The sequence below is a fragment of the Anopheles cruzii genome, chromosome 3, assembly GCF_943734635.1.
Source record: "Anopheles cruzii chromosome 3, idAnoCruzAS_RS32_06, whole genome shotgun sequence".
In the NCBI taxonomy this organism is placed as follows: Eukaryota; Metazoa; Arthropoda; class Insecta; order Diptera; family Culicidae; genus Anopheles; species Anopheles cruzii.
This window is the reverse complement of record NC_069145.1, coordinates 59,640,336-59,654,047: the sequence shown is the minus strand read 5'-3', so window position 1 is coordinate 59,654,047 and position 13,712 is coordinate 59,640,336. Positions and strand designations below refer to the sequence as shown.

The 13,712-nt window shown below is 46.1% G+C and overlaps 4 protein-coding genes across 4 annotated transcripts in view; 2 read left to right on the top strand and 2 right to left on the bottom strand.

The window, feature by feature from the left end:
- Positions 1-263: 263 nt before the first annotated feature.
- Positions 264-2,529, bottom strand: LOC128270703 (testis-specific serine/threonine-protein kinase 3-like). The gene is made up of 5 exons (XM_053008118.1): positions 2,392-2,529; positions 2,146-2,312; positions 1,630-2,077; positions 1,329-1,548; positions 264-493 (listed from the first exon to the last, which is right to left on the bottom strand). Exons 1-5 carry the CDS (start codon positions 2,527-2,529, stop codon positions 264-266), a joined length of 1,203 nt encoding a protein of 400 aa, XP_052864078.1.
- Positions 2,530-3,566: 1,037 nt separating this feature from the next.
- LOC128271547 (uncharacterized) lies at positions 3,567-7,566 on the bottom strand. The gene is made up of 6 exons (XM_053009122.1): positions 7,219-7,566; positions 5,409-7,093; positions 5,272-5,340; positions 5,016-5,210; positions 4,817-4,952; positions 3,567-4,742 (listed from the first exon to the last, which is right to left on the bottom strand). The coding sequence occupies exons 1-6, from the start codon at positions 7,487-7,489 to the stop codon at positions 4,627-4,629; spliced, it is 2,472 nt and encodes an 823-aa protein (XP_052865082.1). The 5' UTR covers positions 7,490-7,566; the 3' UTR covers positions 3,567-4,626.
- Positions 7,567-8,679: 1,113 nt separating this feature from the next.
- Positions 8,680-9,473, top strand: LOC128270702 (SUN domain-containing protein 3). Its single transcript, XM_053008117.1, has 4 exons — positions 8,680-8,883; positions 8,956-9,120; positions 9,180-9,358; positions 9,419-9,473. The coding sequence occupies exons 1-4, from the start codon at positions 8,707-8,709 to the stop codon at positions 9,471-9,473; spliced, it is 576 nt and encodes a 191-aa protein (XP_052864077.1). The 5' UTR covers positions 8,680-8,706.
- Positions 9,474-9,717: 244 nt separating this feature from the next.
- The window catches only part of LOC128275286 (cytohesin-1), a 47,624-nt gene continuing 43,629 nt past the window's right edge, over positions 9,718-13,712 (top strand). Inside the window, exons 1-2 of the mRNA XM_053013741.1 lie at positions 9,718-9,975; positions 11,234-11,307. Of these exons, the coding sequence (XP_052869701.1) occupies positions 9,897-9,975; positions 11,234-11,307 (153 nt within the window). The 5' untranslated portion in view covers positions 9,718-9,896. The remainder of the gene's footprint in view (positions 9,976-11,233; positions 11,308-13,712) is intronic.

Genomic DNA, 13,712 nt, shown 5'->3' with positions numbered 1-13,712 from the left:
AGGTGCTCCGTCAGAGGTGCCGTGCCGGCTTGGCTGGAGCGTTTACGGAAAATGTTTTCCCGCTACTCTCGATTGACCTTTCGAGAAAATGTGGAGAGAATTTCGTGGCCAGACAAGGGCGGGCGGTGGTAGGGAGCCATATTTTTCAAACGTGTTTCTTCACTTTCGTCGTTCCACCGATTTGGGGGAAGTGCTAAGTGCTATACTTAATTAAATACTGTTTGAAAACCATGTTTACTTAAAGCGGGCGGCCGAATGGTCTATTAGAGGATGGTGCTGGTGGTGTGCCGTTCCAGTCCGGTCGATCGGGGTGCACCGACGATCGGCAGCGTGGCAGCGTGATGGGCAGCAAATGCATCAACAGTTTGCTGGAAGCCCGGGAAAAGATCCTGTTTACGCGGGGTCCGGATACGTGGAACCTGGTTACGTTCAATAGCCAGAAGTCTGGAAAAGTAGCAATTTAACGAGTGGTACATTCGTCTACGAGGCAGTTCTTTTTTGTACACGAACACGTTAAATTGTGTTACATCAAGAGTGTAATTTAGAAGGTAAATCACGGGTTTGTTTTGAATTTTCTGCAACCTTTGATGATATTGGGAAATCGTTGTTAATTTATATTTTTTTAAGTGTCGCACGGTAAATAAGAACGTGAAGTAAAGTTTACCCTTCGTACTAAATTAAGGATAGTAAAATGGTCAAAAGATAAATGGGAAACACTGATAACATACAACAAGCTGAAAGTATGTATGCGAGTAGTTTGTAGGGCAAAACTGTGAAAAGAACCAAGCCGTCGTATGCAGCAAATGTTTGTTTCATTCATTTTCGTTGCCCAGCTTCGAAACGATACAGAGTAAGTCCACTAATCAGTGGCAAGATTTATGTTTATGTCACAGTCGTACCGATAGCATGTGCCCTGCTGCTGGTTCGTCCACTGCTTTACACTGTCAATGGTTTTATTTTTGTAAGGATACCGGGCCGCAGAGCTGGTATATTGTCGACAGTAAATCACTGCACTGAAACTGAATGAGAAAAACGCATGGGAAACGCGCCCTGTTGCTCGCTGGTGTTCCTAGCGCAACGCCAGGTCACAAGGCCCAACCGGAGGCCAGGACACAATGTAGAGACGACGGGTTAAATATTTTATCGCTTTTAAATTTATTAAATTCCATCAATTTAGCGAGCACGGCACGTTTGATGACGGATTTTTCTGTTCGCTATTGACCCGACTGTTTAAAACAGCTGGAAGATTGCGTTGCCTATTATTTACACATAGGTTCGTCGAGAACCAACCATTTACCACGTGGTAATCTAACCTTCATTATTCTTACTTGCTGCCTCGTGATTCGGTTTGAACCTCTTTCTCGGGGTTTCTGCCGTTTCGTCTGTGTCCTTTTCTAAGCTAGCATCGCCCGGCAGTGTCAGGCACCATTCGCTCGCCCTGATTCCGGGTATGGTAACACGTTCGCTCACGGGACTAAATATCTGGTCCAGCAGAATCCTTAATTTGTCGCTAACGTACTCGGGATATTTTGGGCCGCTCTTAATTACCTACAAAAATTTTACGAAAGATACAAAACGAGACACAGATTAAATGCCGGTCGCATCCGATGGGCTCACATGCTGCCGCACCTGGAGCAGTAGGGAAACTTTTTTGGCGTTCGTGAACGGTAGCTTGCCGCTCACCATGGCGAACAGTACCACACCGCACGCCCAAACATCCGACGGAAACGGATCGTAAGGTGTAAAATTTAAAATTTCCGGACTCGCGTACGCATGGCTTCCGCAGAACGTTTTCGATAAACACGGTCCTACCATACCGCCCTGCTGACTGCCTTCCGTGCGTCTCGTTACTCGACGTGCAAAGCCAAAGTCGATCAACTTGAGTGTGTCCCGCGCATTGAACACAATATTTTCACACTTAATATCGCGGTGCGCGATTCCGCATTTGTGGATGTAGGCAACACCGTCGATCAGTTGATGGAAATAGTGCCAGGCTCTGGGCTCGCTAAGCCACCGTTCTCGTTTCAGCAACTGCAACAAGGATCCCTTCTCCGCGTACTGCATCACGATGTAAAACCTGTTCAATAGCATTGGGGAAAAGGCGGTAGTTCCTTAATTCTTATCGTTCTGCCAAACGCGTACTACCTCATTGTGGTCTCGATGAATTCGAAAAATGTGATCACATTCTTGTGCTTGAGAGTTTTAATGATCTCCAGCTCGCGTGGCATAAACTTGAGCACTACGTTTGACGAGGAACCATTCTTATCGATAATTTTAACCGCCACAGTATTGCCGTTCAAATTGTGCCCTTTCTGTAAAATCAAAAACGGACTTGATATGCGTTATCACTCCCGGGACTCGGCTGCCCGTTTACCTGCCACGCGCACACACCTTCACACAGGAGAACGCTCCTTCGCCGATGACTTCACCGATGGCGATGCCACGCTTTGCAAGAACCGATGGAGTGTCCGATGGCCGACGGTTTGCCTCGCGCAAAGCACCCCGTAAAACCGCCTCTGAAGCTTTCATCATACCGCCTGGCGGCAACAATTTTGTTTCGTTGCACAAAAAATTGAATTTTCTGCTTTTGTCCGTTGTTTCCACGTTACTTTTTCGGAACGCTTAAAGGCCAATCATCCAAATGACTTCCATCGCCCGTGACTACGATAATGTGCTGGGCCAAACCAAACGGTAGGACTGCTGCGATTATTGTGCAAGTGGTAGTTAAGGGAGATTTTGCAAACAACGCAGCTCTTTTGAACTGCTATCGATTAACGCGGGTTAAAAATTTTAATCATTTTTTCACATCCAAATACACCAAACCAGAACCAACTACCGAAAGTATTAGACTGCTTTACTTTCAAACCTAAATTAAGGTGGTGTAGGGCATATTATTAACATTGTCCTTTCATTATTCACATCACACGTTTCCAAATGTAATGATTGATTGTACAGTTAAAGGAGAGGTCTCTTTTCAACTGACACGAAACAAAAGTGTTTAGGCCTCTAACTTTTTTTAGAAACGCAAATCACAAAATTTGTGCATCGTCACATAAGAAGAACCCCAAGTAAACAACTGATCTTGCACCATACTATCGAATTGGCAGAACATGACAAAGTGTTCAGAAGCTAAATTGCTAGTTCAAAACATGCTTAACGAGCCAATTTCATGACCTGAGCCAGCCTGAGTATGGCCAACTGCTTCATCCAAATATGTTTGGCCTGTGGTGTAAAGTTCCTTGATTGCGATTGTATTTGAATTCGTTATCAGATATATTCCGATCCAATCTGTTTATGTGCTCGTTTGTATTCGATGCCCAACCGTACGACAAACTTTGTCTAAACAGTTTGCTATCTGTTGGTGTGAATGTGATAAATTGATTTCTGTTAGAGTAGGAGTAGCAGAATAGTTAGAGAGTAAAACGTTTAGTTATAGCGAAAAAAAGTAGAATTCAAGTTTTAATTGTTTTCCATGATCATCAGCTACATCAGTTGCAGTTTGCCGATTAGAAGAGAAGCAAATTTAGTTCGAGGTTTCTTTTATTTCTATTTATTTCTGTTCGATATTGGTCTTCGATAGTTGATGCGCAGGGCTACGCACAGTGCCTGTAAGGCTTACAGAAATTGCTCGTGCTCGGAATTGAAGGCCATCGGTTGTTTGGTGTAAAAATTCTAATCGCCGCTCTGTTGTCCGACGGGTGCAGATTCGTGGCCCGAAACGTGCTGTTGATTTGCGTGTATACGAGTGTGTATAATGTGTGTATATATGGGAGTCAAAACCATTTTATTTTATTGTTTCAATAAGTCCTTAACTTGCGCTTCGTTATCCTGCATCGGACAAGATGAATCTGGGATACGTTTTGAGGAGTATAAAATTTCGGGCGGGTGATCTTTAGCAAGCAACATTACACGTTAGGTCTGTTGTTGATGGAACATGATGTCGTTTGCCCACAACACATACTACCGAGAATCGAAGCTGTGTGATTTTCTTTCACAGAACTACTTAGTTGATATTGAAAGCGAAAGACGTAAACGTACTGAAAACAACAACCGCTGTCGGCGTGATAAGGAAGCCATTCAATTTCAGGTTCTTAGTCGTAGCACAGGGCAAACGATTGAGGCGACAATACCGACACGAAGTCACGATCATCACACCGTAACTCACCACTCTACAGGACTGGAACTAAAACCCTACAACGAAACTGAGTCAGCGAAATAATAACGGTATATGTTTTGATACAATTGATACACGATCTGCTGTTTTAAAAACATATCGCTTGCCGGTTCGATCGAGCCACGACCGTGCAACGTTTCAAACCCGCGTACCGTACAATAAATAAGACGCTACCTAATATTTACAGAAGCCGTTTGAGCAATCACAGTGGAGGTACTGAACCGTTTCCTTTCTCCGGGATCGGAATCGATCCGCAGGCGGAAGGGACCGGCGAAAAGCAAAGCAAAGTGAATAGCATCGTAAGCAGGATGAACAATAAAAATAGCCTTCGCTACAATCCTGCCTCACTTCTCCACAACTACAACGGCGCCTGGTGGATGAATCTCTGAACTACCAGCACCGGGGATGGGAAACCAGCTTGGTGACGATGGGCCGCACATTTGCGGTCATCCTCACGATGCTGTCCGTGTGATCGTAATGGAGCCACTTTTGTAGTATTGCGGGATGCTGATTGTGTGGTTTGTGTGTCGACCCCGCGAAGGTTGCCGCAGTATGTTCACAATTTTACCTGTAAAATTCAACACCAGCAGGAAACCGTAAGAACCCGTTGCTTGGGAATAAAACATTACCATCGTAGCTCACCGAGAACATTGAGGGTGTGAAAATGTTTGTGCTTGAAGTGGATAATCTGTCGCAGGTTTGTGTTTGCGTTCCATCGTTTTGCAATCTCACAAGAACTGATCTGCACAATTTCCGGTGTGTCCGAAAAGGGATCCAACTGTAACAGGGATTAAGCAAAACCTGAAGAAACAGCCCAAAATCCTGCGCGTTGCCTTCTTACCGGGTAGTATTGAACGTCTAACGTTTCATCATCACAGCAGGATTTGATGGCCTCGATCAGTTTCTTATAGTTACAGTCACGCTTCGACATGTGCAGCAAGTACTTCGGTATGTTCATCTTGGATGTGTCCACTTGGTACTGCTCGTTGAAGTACTGTCGCAGGACGTCCAAATTGGGTGCCACTCCAATGCGTGTCTACAACAAGGTACGTCTAATGAGTCAAGATCCCACCGCCACAATTGCCGCATGAACTTACCAAAGCCTCAATTATTGTCAGCTCACCACAGTTTATCGTGTAGATAGTGACCGTATTTTCCGGACAAACCTAAAATATAAAACCGAAACCATGGTCAGTATTTTGCAGTTGAAAAAACAAAACCATTCCACACGCACCGTTTGAAAATAGTCCAGCGGCACCACCTGATCGGGTTGCGATCCGTCCGTTACGTCCGCTGTAAATCCTGAGCCACCCCCAGCGGACGATCGCAACCTTCGGTATGTGTGTTCGTCGGCCTGCGAAAGGCCACCGCTGGCTGGCGTTTCTTTGAGGGCATTGATTTTGTTCAACGCTTCGAACGCGATCAGTTCCGCTCGTGCGTTCAACTCCGCATCCGATTCCTCGCAAACCCTTGCTTCGTCGTAGCGAACCGCTGTTTCGTCGAACGCATAGAACTCGGACAGCTTTCGCCCATCGGCTCGACCACCACCGAGCTTCGGGGCAGAACTCACTTTTGATAGTCGCCCTCCACTTCTTCTTCCTTTGACAGAGCATACCCGGCACAACCGTTGCAGCGTGTGGTCCTGCTTGGTGTCCATGAGAAACTCCTGTTCAGCGCAGTCTAAGCAATTGTTTTCCTCTTCCTCGTCCTCTGCAACACCAGCGATGAGTTCGCTGCGAATAGTTTGCCCATTCGGGGGACCGAAGTCCATGTACGCTCGCTGATCGTAGTATGGGTAAGGATTGGTTGCAGTGGGACACAGATTAAGGTCGAGCTTAAGGTTCTTGCAATTCGCCGAACATCGCCCGGGAGGGCGATCTTGATCCAGTGCGATGGCTGCGTAATGGTGCGGCACGTTCTTCGGAATGGCACCGGTTTTGTGAGCTTGCGGATGATCCATGGTTCGCGGTGGCTCGTGACTGGCCAGCAAATTACCCACCGCTTCCGCTGCTATCTCATTTCCCTTTGTTTCCCCATCCGCTTCGTCCTTCAAAGTTGACAGTTGCTCCGGTAAAGTTCCTCGTGCCGCTGATAATTCCAAGTTCGCCGACAAATGTGTCGAATCGCTGTGGGCCATTTGGTCCGTGTGATGATGCGTCTGCTGTGGATGTAGCGATTCATTCGCCTGATGATGTGCCGGTTGCGGCGAAGATAGAAGCGAATGGTCTCGTGAACCCTTCTCCATCCGCTCCGCAGCGTGCGCTTCGTTCGATCGACAAACGGCAAACGCACTGTCGTCGTCATCTAGGGTCGGTTCCCGATGGCTGTCGAAATTCTCCATCTCCGAGCTCGGTTCCGGATCGAAATCCATCTCGAGAAAGTCCGTCTCGTCATCGGGCGGTTGATCTCCGCGCAGTTCTAGCAACTGACCCGCCAGTCCGCCCGGTTCTCCACCGCGGTACGCGTAGATACAATCCTCCGACGTCGATCCGTTGTCATCGTCCGAGTCCACATTGTTCGGCAGCAGGATAATCTCCTCTATCAAACCGTTTTCACTGAGGTACGACAGATTACCGATTGAATTGTTGTCGGAAAAATCCCCATCGTCCGGTGGCACGACCGGTGGACCGTCCTCGGATTTCGATTTTGAGACCTCCACCACCCGCTCCTCGGCAGGTCCGTCGCCGTGAACACCGTTGGTTCGAGCGTTTACCGAAGCCGTGTCGCTGCTACTCAAAGATACTCGACCGTACGCATTCGCCGCTCCGTTCCTTGTTGCACTAAAGCTAGCGGTAAGGCATTCTATGTTCGGCTGATCGGAGAGCAGTCGGTTCTCCTTCTTCACGCACCCACCGGAAGCTGTAGACGATGGCGGTGCAGTTGATTGCGGAAACAGCGCGCAACCGTTAAAGGATGACCCTGAGAAATACAATTGAAACACAGTTTAGACCGAACTGAACCGGTGAAACGTTTCCAGTATGTTGCAAACGGCTGCCATAACAAACCAAACTATTGTGTGGGGACTTTTACCCGTAGGACCTTACCGTTTTCACCGAAAACCTTGTCCTTTGCAGGCACCTCAATAATCGCCGCCTTCGAAATCTCTTGGTCGTTCGCCGTGACTGGCATTCTGTCGCGCGGTGCGGGCATAAGATTAACCTGCTCGAGCAGATTATTGTTGTTGAACTGGTTCTGATATTTGGCAGCGGACACCGCTTTGGCGATGCAACTGGCACCGATACCAGCGGGGCCAACGAAACGTTTGGTCCCGTCACTGTTGGCGGTGTTGTACTCCTCGTTCTCGTTGCTGTCCATCGCCAGCGTCCTCTGTATCTGGGCTTGATCGTGGCACAACGAATCGCTTTTGCCGGGAGCCAAAGACGCTATTTACGACCGTAATACATTGGACTCGTGCAACGATTTGTCCGTCCGGCGCAGCGGCAAGATGGGTATGATGTAATGTTTATTTTAAACATAAATACCGCTTGCTTCAATCTTGCATTGTGATGTGACCGCCGAGTGTTATGCGGTTGAAGGAACACCAGCTTTCTCCGGAAGTTCTACGATAGTGCACTCGCTCTAATGCACTAATTCTTGTGCGGCAATTTTGCACGGTTCTCCAGTGCCTCCGAAATAAGTATTCACTTTTCTAGCCGACACAAAGGCCGAAACACATTTGCACGGCTGAGCTCAGCCCTTTTGCGTCTCGCAGGAAGCAATTCAACACGCGTGCGGCAAAAGTCCAACTTGATTGGCGCTGATGCGGAATTGATGCGAAGGAAGAAAATATCACATCCCGGGTGCAAAATAAACTGCACGCACTTTACCCAACGCAAAACGACGGGTGTTTGCGACGAAATTTATTGTTTGTTCTTCTTTTTTATTTATTTTTGTTTCTTGTATTTTCTGTTGTTTCAGTACCAGCTGTCAAAGCGGCCGTGCGCTGTCAAAAACTGGCCGTTTCGAACTGGTACTTATCGTTTGCGATAAACGATAAACGACTTTAGCGCCATCTAGTTGTCAAGGCTGAGACTAAATGAATTGGGAATGAACTCTCTGGAATAGGGTGAACTCTCTGGAATTGGGTGAACCGATGAAAATGAACCGATGAAAATGAACTTCGCAAAACGCACACACACAAAAATAAAGTTGGCGGGTCTTCTGTCAACTTTCAACTTTCGTCATCGTCTGAGATTTTTCAAACTGTAGTCTGCTTTGAAAGATTTTTATCTCAGTAGACTGGAAATTCCAACTTCTCCAACAAGATCTAACTAGATACTCGGAAGTAGTAGAACAACTACAATTTACCGAGCAAACGAACGAATACGAAAATGACCGAGCGCGGCATGTTTGCAACGAATATCTTATCAGTCGGCATTGCACTTTTGCTAATTTGTTTAATCGTGTGCCTGAATCAACGAGGTTCCATCGAACCGAATACCGAACACCGAATTCAACCCCGTGAAAACAAGGAGGTGGCCATTAGTACAGTCAGCATTCGGGATGTGGCACAGCTGAACGACCGGATTTCGATGCTGGAGAAGATTAACTTCGACAAGTTTGGCCCAACCGATTATGCAGCCCGTATGTTTGGCGGAGAAGTTATCTCGGTGGCGAGCCATTTCTCGTCGGAAAACGATAGCCTTCTGACGAAACTACAAAACATCTTCCAGAAGCACTCCCATAACCAAATGCAATGTATCGTGCAGGTTGTATTCCTTTCGTTGCTCTGTAAGAAAGACCTATGGTCTGCTCGTAATAATTGAAATCTTTGTCCACAGGACTGCGGCACATGCTTGGCTATCGATGGAAGCCACGGCTCAGTTTTACTGAAGCTATCCACTAACATAGTTTTAAATTCCCTCACGATCGAACACTTCCCGCTCCACGCATATCCAAGGAACAAACATGGGACATACAGTGCCATTAAAGAATTTTCTGTCTGGGTGAGTTTATTTACACATCGATCACCGCTTGCTTTGGTTACTGAATTCTCTCTTCGTAGGGAACAAACGATTTGAATGCTCACGACACGGAAATTTGGTATGGATCGTTTTGGTTTGACTATAAACAAGATTTCCTGCAAACTTTCCATTTCGCGGCGGATACCAAAACGTTAAGTGTCCGCTACGTGCGTGTGAAATTTTTCTCCAACCACGGTGAAGACTACACGTGCATTTATCGGTAACGGGGCACAGATTGTGCGAATTTTAATTAAAATCTTAAAGAAATTGTCTCTTCCAGATTGCGAGTGCACGGAACTCCGATGCAAACTGACAGCCTCCCGGAGACTGCGTGAAATGAGCCCTTTGCTGTCAGTTGCGTTCCGACAGTTGGAATGTGACAGTAAACAACGAGCTGTCAGGACAGAAAAACCAACAATAAAGAAACAAACGAAACAGAAAAGCTTGAAAAGATTACGGGAAAACTCTCTGTTGTGAAGAAAATTCTGTGTATTTGTGCTGTACCCATTCTGTGGGGGGCTTGGGGCTCTTCTAAATAGATCGATCCTATTCTATCCGAAAGCATTCTTGGTCTTCCGTGGTTCCGTGATTCGCTTCTTCCCGTGTGTGTTGTTTTGTGTGCATTGTTGTTTTTTGGTTTTCGTGGAATTCCCGTGATGTCCCCGATGTGAATATTAAGAGGCGAGCGAGTGATTCACACTTCGCACGGTGTGAAGAGGAGCAGGAGTAGTGTCCCGTTCGCTAGTGCGAAGAAAACTATGATGGTCAACACAATGGAAAGCTCGTACGCAACAATGTCCAACATTTCGCAGCACGCCGAAAACTTCCCACTGCCAGGTACGTCACGACCCCGTTCAATGTTGAGAAAACTTTGTTTTGCTTTCCTAACGTAGCGGGCGGCAGCATAGATGAATGATCTGGAGGCGCGAGCACCAACATCAATGTGTCATTATGGCCACGGTGAACCCCGTTGTGAACCTTGCAAAAGCAAAAGGCCGTAATTAGCGTAGCGCAATTGGCGCACCGACCGACCGACATCGGAGCGAGTGGAGCGATTACGTAGTAGCCCTACTAGTTGTAGTTTCCATGGTGCCCCATACATGCTCAACGTTGCAACTTTTATACTTTTTCTTCGCGCGATAGGGCCACCGATTAAGACCATAATAGTTACGGCCCATAACCCCATAACCAGCGCACTTATCTGCTCCGTGGTGGTCGGACAAACTTGGACATTCAATTGACATTTATCACCATTTAAGACACCTTCAATGGATCAATTTCCTGCTTTGGGAGCGTTTTATCTAACAGGCCATGTCTCGCCGATGATTTATTGTTAGCCTATTTGCTTACTACACGATCGATTGCTTCTATGTTTACCAACCGTTCTCCGGCGGCTGCAGTTCAACTTTCTCCCTCCCCAATCCGGCGAATGGTTATGTTGTGCCTTCCTCGTTGTTTACGTTCACGTGCGTAATGTTTTCTTCCAAATTTCCCGTTAGCCACACAAGCAAAATAAATCGAAGAAATTCTTCCCGACTGCTCAGATCCGGCCCGACGGACGGACGGCACGTTCGATGGATGGCCGAAAATAGAAATGTAATTCTGTGCCACCCCGCGGTCCAGTGTTTCTCGATAGGGCCCCGATCGATGGATTGATTAACGGGGGTTTGGTGCTGTTTTTAATACAAGTAAACCCAGTAGCAATTGAATCACCTTCGAATTTACGCAGGATAGCGCCGGAAAGGCGACTTTGGCGAAGTGCGCTGGCCGTAACCGTGTTCGTCTTAGCGTCATCGCCGGGGGCCCCATAATGTTGGCACAATAAGCAAATGCAAATCGTTGCCGCCACGCCATGTGGCCAGAACGTGAACCGAGCGGAAAGACTTCGTTTAGAGTGAAATTGATCGTGGACCGTGCGCCACGTTCTGCCGGCTGCATTCTGGTTTTGTCCCGGGTTCTTAAAACCGATTTTTCTCTCAAGACCAGCGAACGAAAGCTGCTTGTCGTCGGAGGCTGCTGCGTAATAGATTACCATAATTTGCTTGAAATTATGACCATGTTGCTAATGAACACTCTTCACTCTGTTTCGTTTTAGAACTAACACCAGAGCAGCAAAAGCTGTTGATAGAACTGCGGCGAAGAAAGCAAGAAATATTGCTCGAGATACAGGTAAGTACCGGTGAGTTTAAGTAAAAGTTTTGGCATCGTTGTTGGCATAGTTTCGGCAAGTTGTTCAATAGGTGATTGAAAATCGGACCTTACTGTTACCTGTCTGATGTGTAAAAAGTGTATATTTTAGTGATCCAAGAATGCCGATAATTTTTTGCGGCTCTGCAATATTTTTAAGAGTGCACAAACAGTTGGCCGTGCTGGAATTAATATAAGGCATCATAGTTTAATGACACCAACAGAGTCACGAGCATCTAACAGACGGTTGCCATAGCAGTGATAGGAACAAAAAGGTGAGAATTTACAGTGGAGTAAATTATACACGATGTTGAATTTACGTTTGCCACATCTTTATGATAACCCTCTTTTTAAATCTGGGTTTCCACGAATTGTACCGATAGTAACCTATATTACGTATGGTGCCGTTACACTGGGTTGCGACACGGTGTGACACACCACGGTTGTTTTGTGATTGCGGAAGTGAGTCGTCATAACTGCTCTTGACTCATCTTATTTGCTCAACATAAAGTTCTGCTGGAACAGTGAGTTAGGAGTTAGCATAGTGTGCTTTGATAAGGATGAATTATTCATCGCCCAACGGTTTATGTAAATCTCCAACTTAAGTGAGCTGCGATTCAATTATAAATGTAGCTTTCCATACCTTTCAATCATCAGAATAATTCGTCCGGATTTTTGTTAAAACGCATCACACTCACACACCACACAGTTTAATTTCTCACGTCCGCTGTCCACAGTTCAGCGCCTATGGGGAACGTCATCATGAGCAGTGCCAAGGGACAGTGCAGTGGTTTCCGACCGATTTGCCGGTCGATCGTGGACTGGAAGACGGCGCGACAACGCCGTGCCGAGGAGTTCTCGTGCTATCTGACGCCTGTTTTACGCTTGCTTAAAACGCGCAAAACAACTAAAATCCTTTCGCCGGCTGTCGGTTAAATTTCGCGCTCCAGTTGCGATGGCACGGAAAGCCTTCATAACTTAATACGTAGGCCCGTGAAACGCAACATTAAATCAGAACGACAGGTCGGTGGTGGTGCCGGATTTCGAAAACGGTCGCTTGACCTGAGATGTCCTTTTCCGAGTTGACATTATATTTGGGTTTACTCCACAAACATTGCCGCGGTGCTTCTGGGATGGGTTTGGTCCTTCTGTTTACCACTGTTCCGTTCGATTTTTTGTGCCTCTTTATGAGCTGGCGTGGCACGCGAATTTTTAGCTCACGAAGGATACTCTCTGATAGCGTAGGCCAATCCCAAATTGAACAGACTACAATTGAAATAACGGGCTTTAACACAGCCCCGATTGTTTGTGTTCGCTATTTTAGTGAATACTCTGTTAACCGAGTAGTAAATATGATTACTCAATCACAACGATTCCGACTTCCGGTCGGTGGCTTATATCAACGTTTTTGGTAGCGACTACTTTTTGTTCACGAACGAAACATTATGTGCGCAAAAATGTAGTTCATGGACGTGACCTTTGCGACAGTTGTCTGCAACGTGTCCTTGCTGGCGAAAATAGCGTCGATTATCCTTGGATAGGTGCTATCATTTATTGCTTTTGGCAGCTGCAGAACGTGCGAATTGGATTGCACATTTTCGGGCGATTACGGTGGTGAGTATTGATTTTTGAAAGTGGTACCGCCTAGTGGTTCCCTGTGAGTTTCTATTCGCAAATCGCATCTATGGTAGTTTATGGTGGCCTTATTGTTGCGTTCTTTGTTTCAAGAATTTTGTTTTCAAGGTCTATTCGGGAACATTTCTTGATTGCGTGCGATTTTTGGTTTCAACAAATAGTATAAACTAAACGAATGGCATTTTTGCATTGTGTTTCAAATTACCGATTTCTGTCAAATGCATCGAATACAGCGGAGAACTCGTTTGAACTCATCGGAGGTAACTAAACTAATGGATGGCAGATAAAGTTGTTTCCGTCCGTCGTGTTTTGTTTCTCGCGTCGATCAGACGTGACGATTAGTGTCGCTGCTAAACGGTTGTGCTATTTTCTCAAGGCTTTCCGTGCGAAACACGTTTCAAGAACAATCGTTTATCGCGAAACAAAGCAAAGTTCTACTTTTAAAATGTGCTCGAGGAAGCAACATACATCTACAACATATTTTTAGTTATTCAATTCAATTACTTAGAATGCCTTAACTTAGCGAAAGGTTTGTCTTCGATCATTCCTCAAACGAATGTCATATTCCTTGTGCTTCTTACAAAACTGTAACGGTGTTTGCCGGAATGCAAATAAACCACGCTGACGGAGCTTCCGATTTTGTCCCGAAGAAACGCTCTACTGTTTATTTACTAACCCTTAAAGCTAGACTTCTATTCGTTCTTTCTCTCTCCGTCCGTCCGTTTGCTGAGCGCTAAAACAACGTCGAGAGA

What these genes read in the sequence shown, in the direction of transcription:
- LOC128270703 (XM_053008118.1), bottom strand. Translation starts at nt 2,529, where the DNA reads ATGAAAGCTTCAGAGGCGGTTTTACGGGGTGCTTTGCGCGAGGCAAAC. An exon ending in AAGTTTCCCTACTGCTCCAG is followed by an intron (nt 1,549 to 1,629) that starts GTGCGGCAGCAT and finishes AAATTTTTGTAG; the next exon opens with GTAATTAAGAGCGGCCCAAA. An exon ending in ACCGAATCACGAGGCAGCAA is followed by an intron (nt 494 to 1,328) that starts GTAAGAATAATG and finishes TGTACAAAAAAG; the next exon opens with AACTGCCTCGTAGACGAATG.
- LOC128271547 (XM_053009122.1), bottom strand. Translation starts at nt 7,489, where the DNA reads ATGGACAGCAACGAGAACGAGGAGTACAACACCGCCAACAGTGACGGG. An exon ending in CGCTGGACTATTTTCAAACG is followed by an intron (nt 5,341 to 5,408) that starts GTGCGTGTGGAA and finishes TTTATATTTTAG; the next exon opens with GTTTGTCCGGAAAATACGGT. An exon ending in TAGACGTTCAATACTACCCG is followed by an intron (nt 4,953 to 5,015) that starts GTAAGAAGGCAA and finishes TCCCTGTTACAG; the next exon opens with TTGGATCCCTTTTCGGACAC.
- LOC128270702 (XM_053008117.1), top strand. Translation starts at nt 8,707, where the DNA reads ATGCTGGAGAAGATTAACTTCGACAAGTTTGGCCCAACCGATTATGCA. An exon ending in AAATGCAATGTATCGTGCAG is followed by an intron (nt 8,884 to 8,955) that starts GTTGTATTCCTT and finishes CTTTGTCCACAG; the next exon opens with GACTGCGGCACATGCTTGGC. An exon ending in TTAAAGAATTTTCTGTCTGG is followed by an intron (nt 9,121 to 9,179) that starts GTGAGTTTATTT and finishes CTCTCTTCGTAG; the next exon opens with GGAACAAACGATTTGAATGC.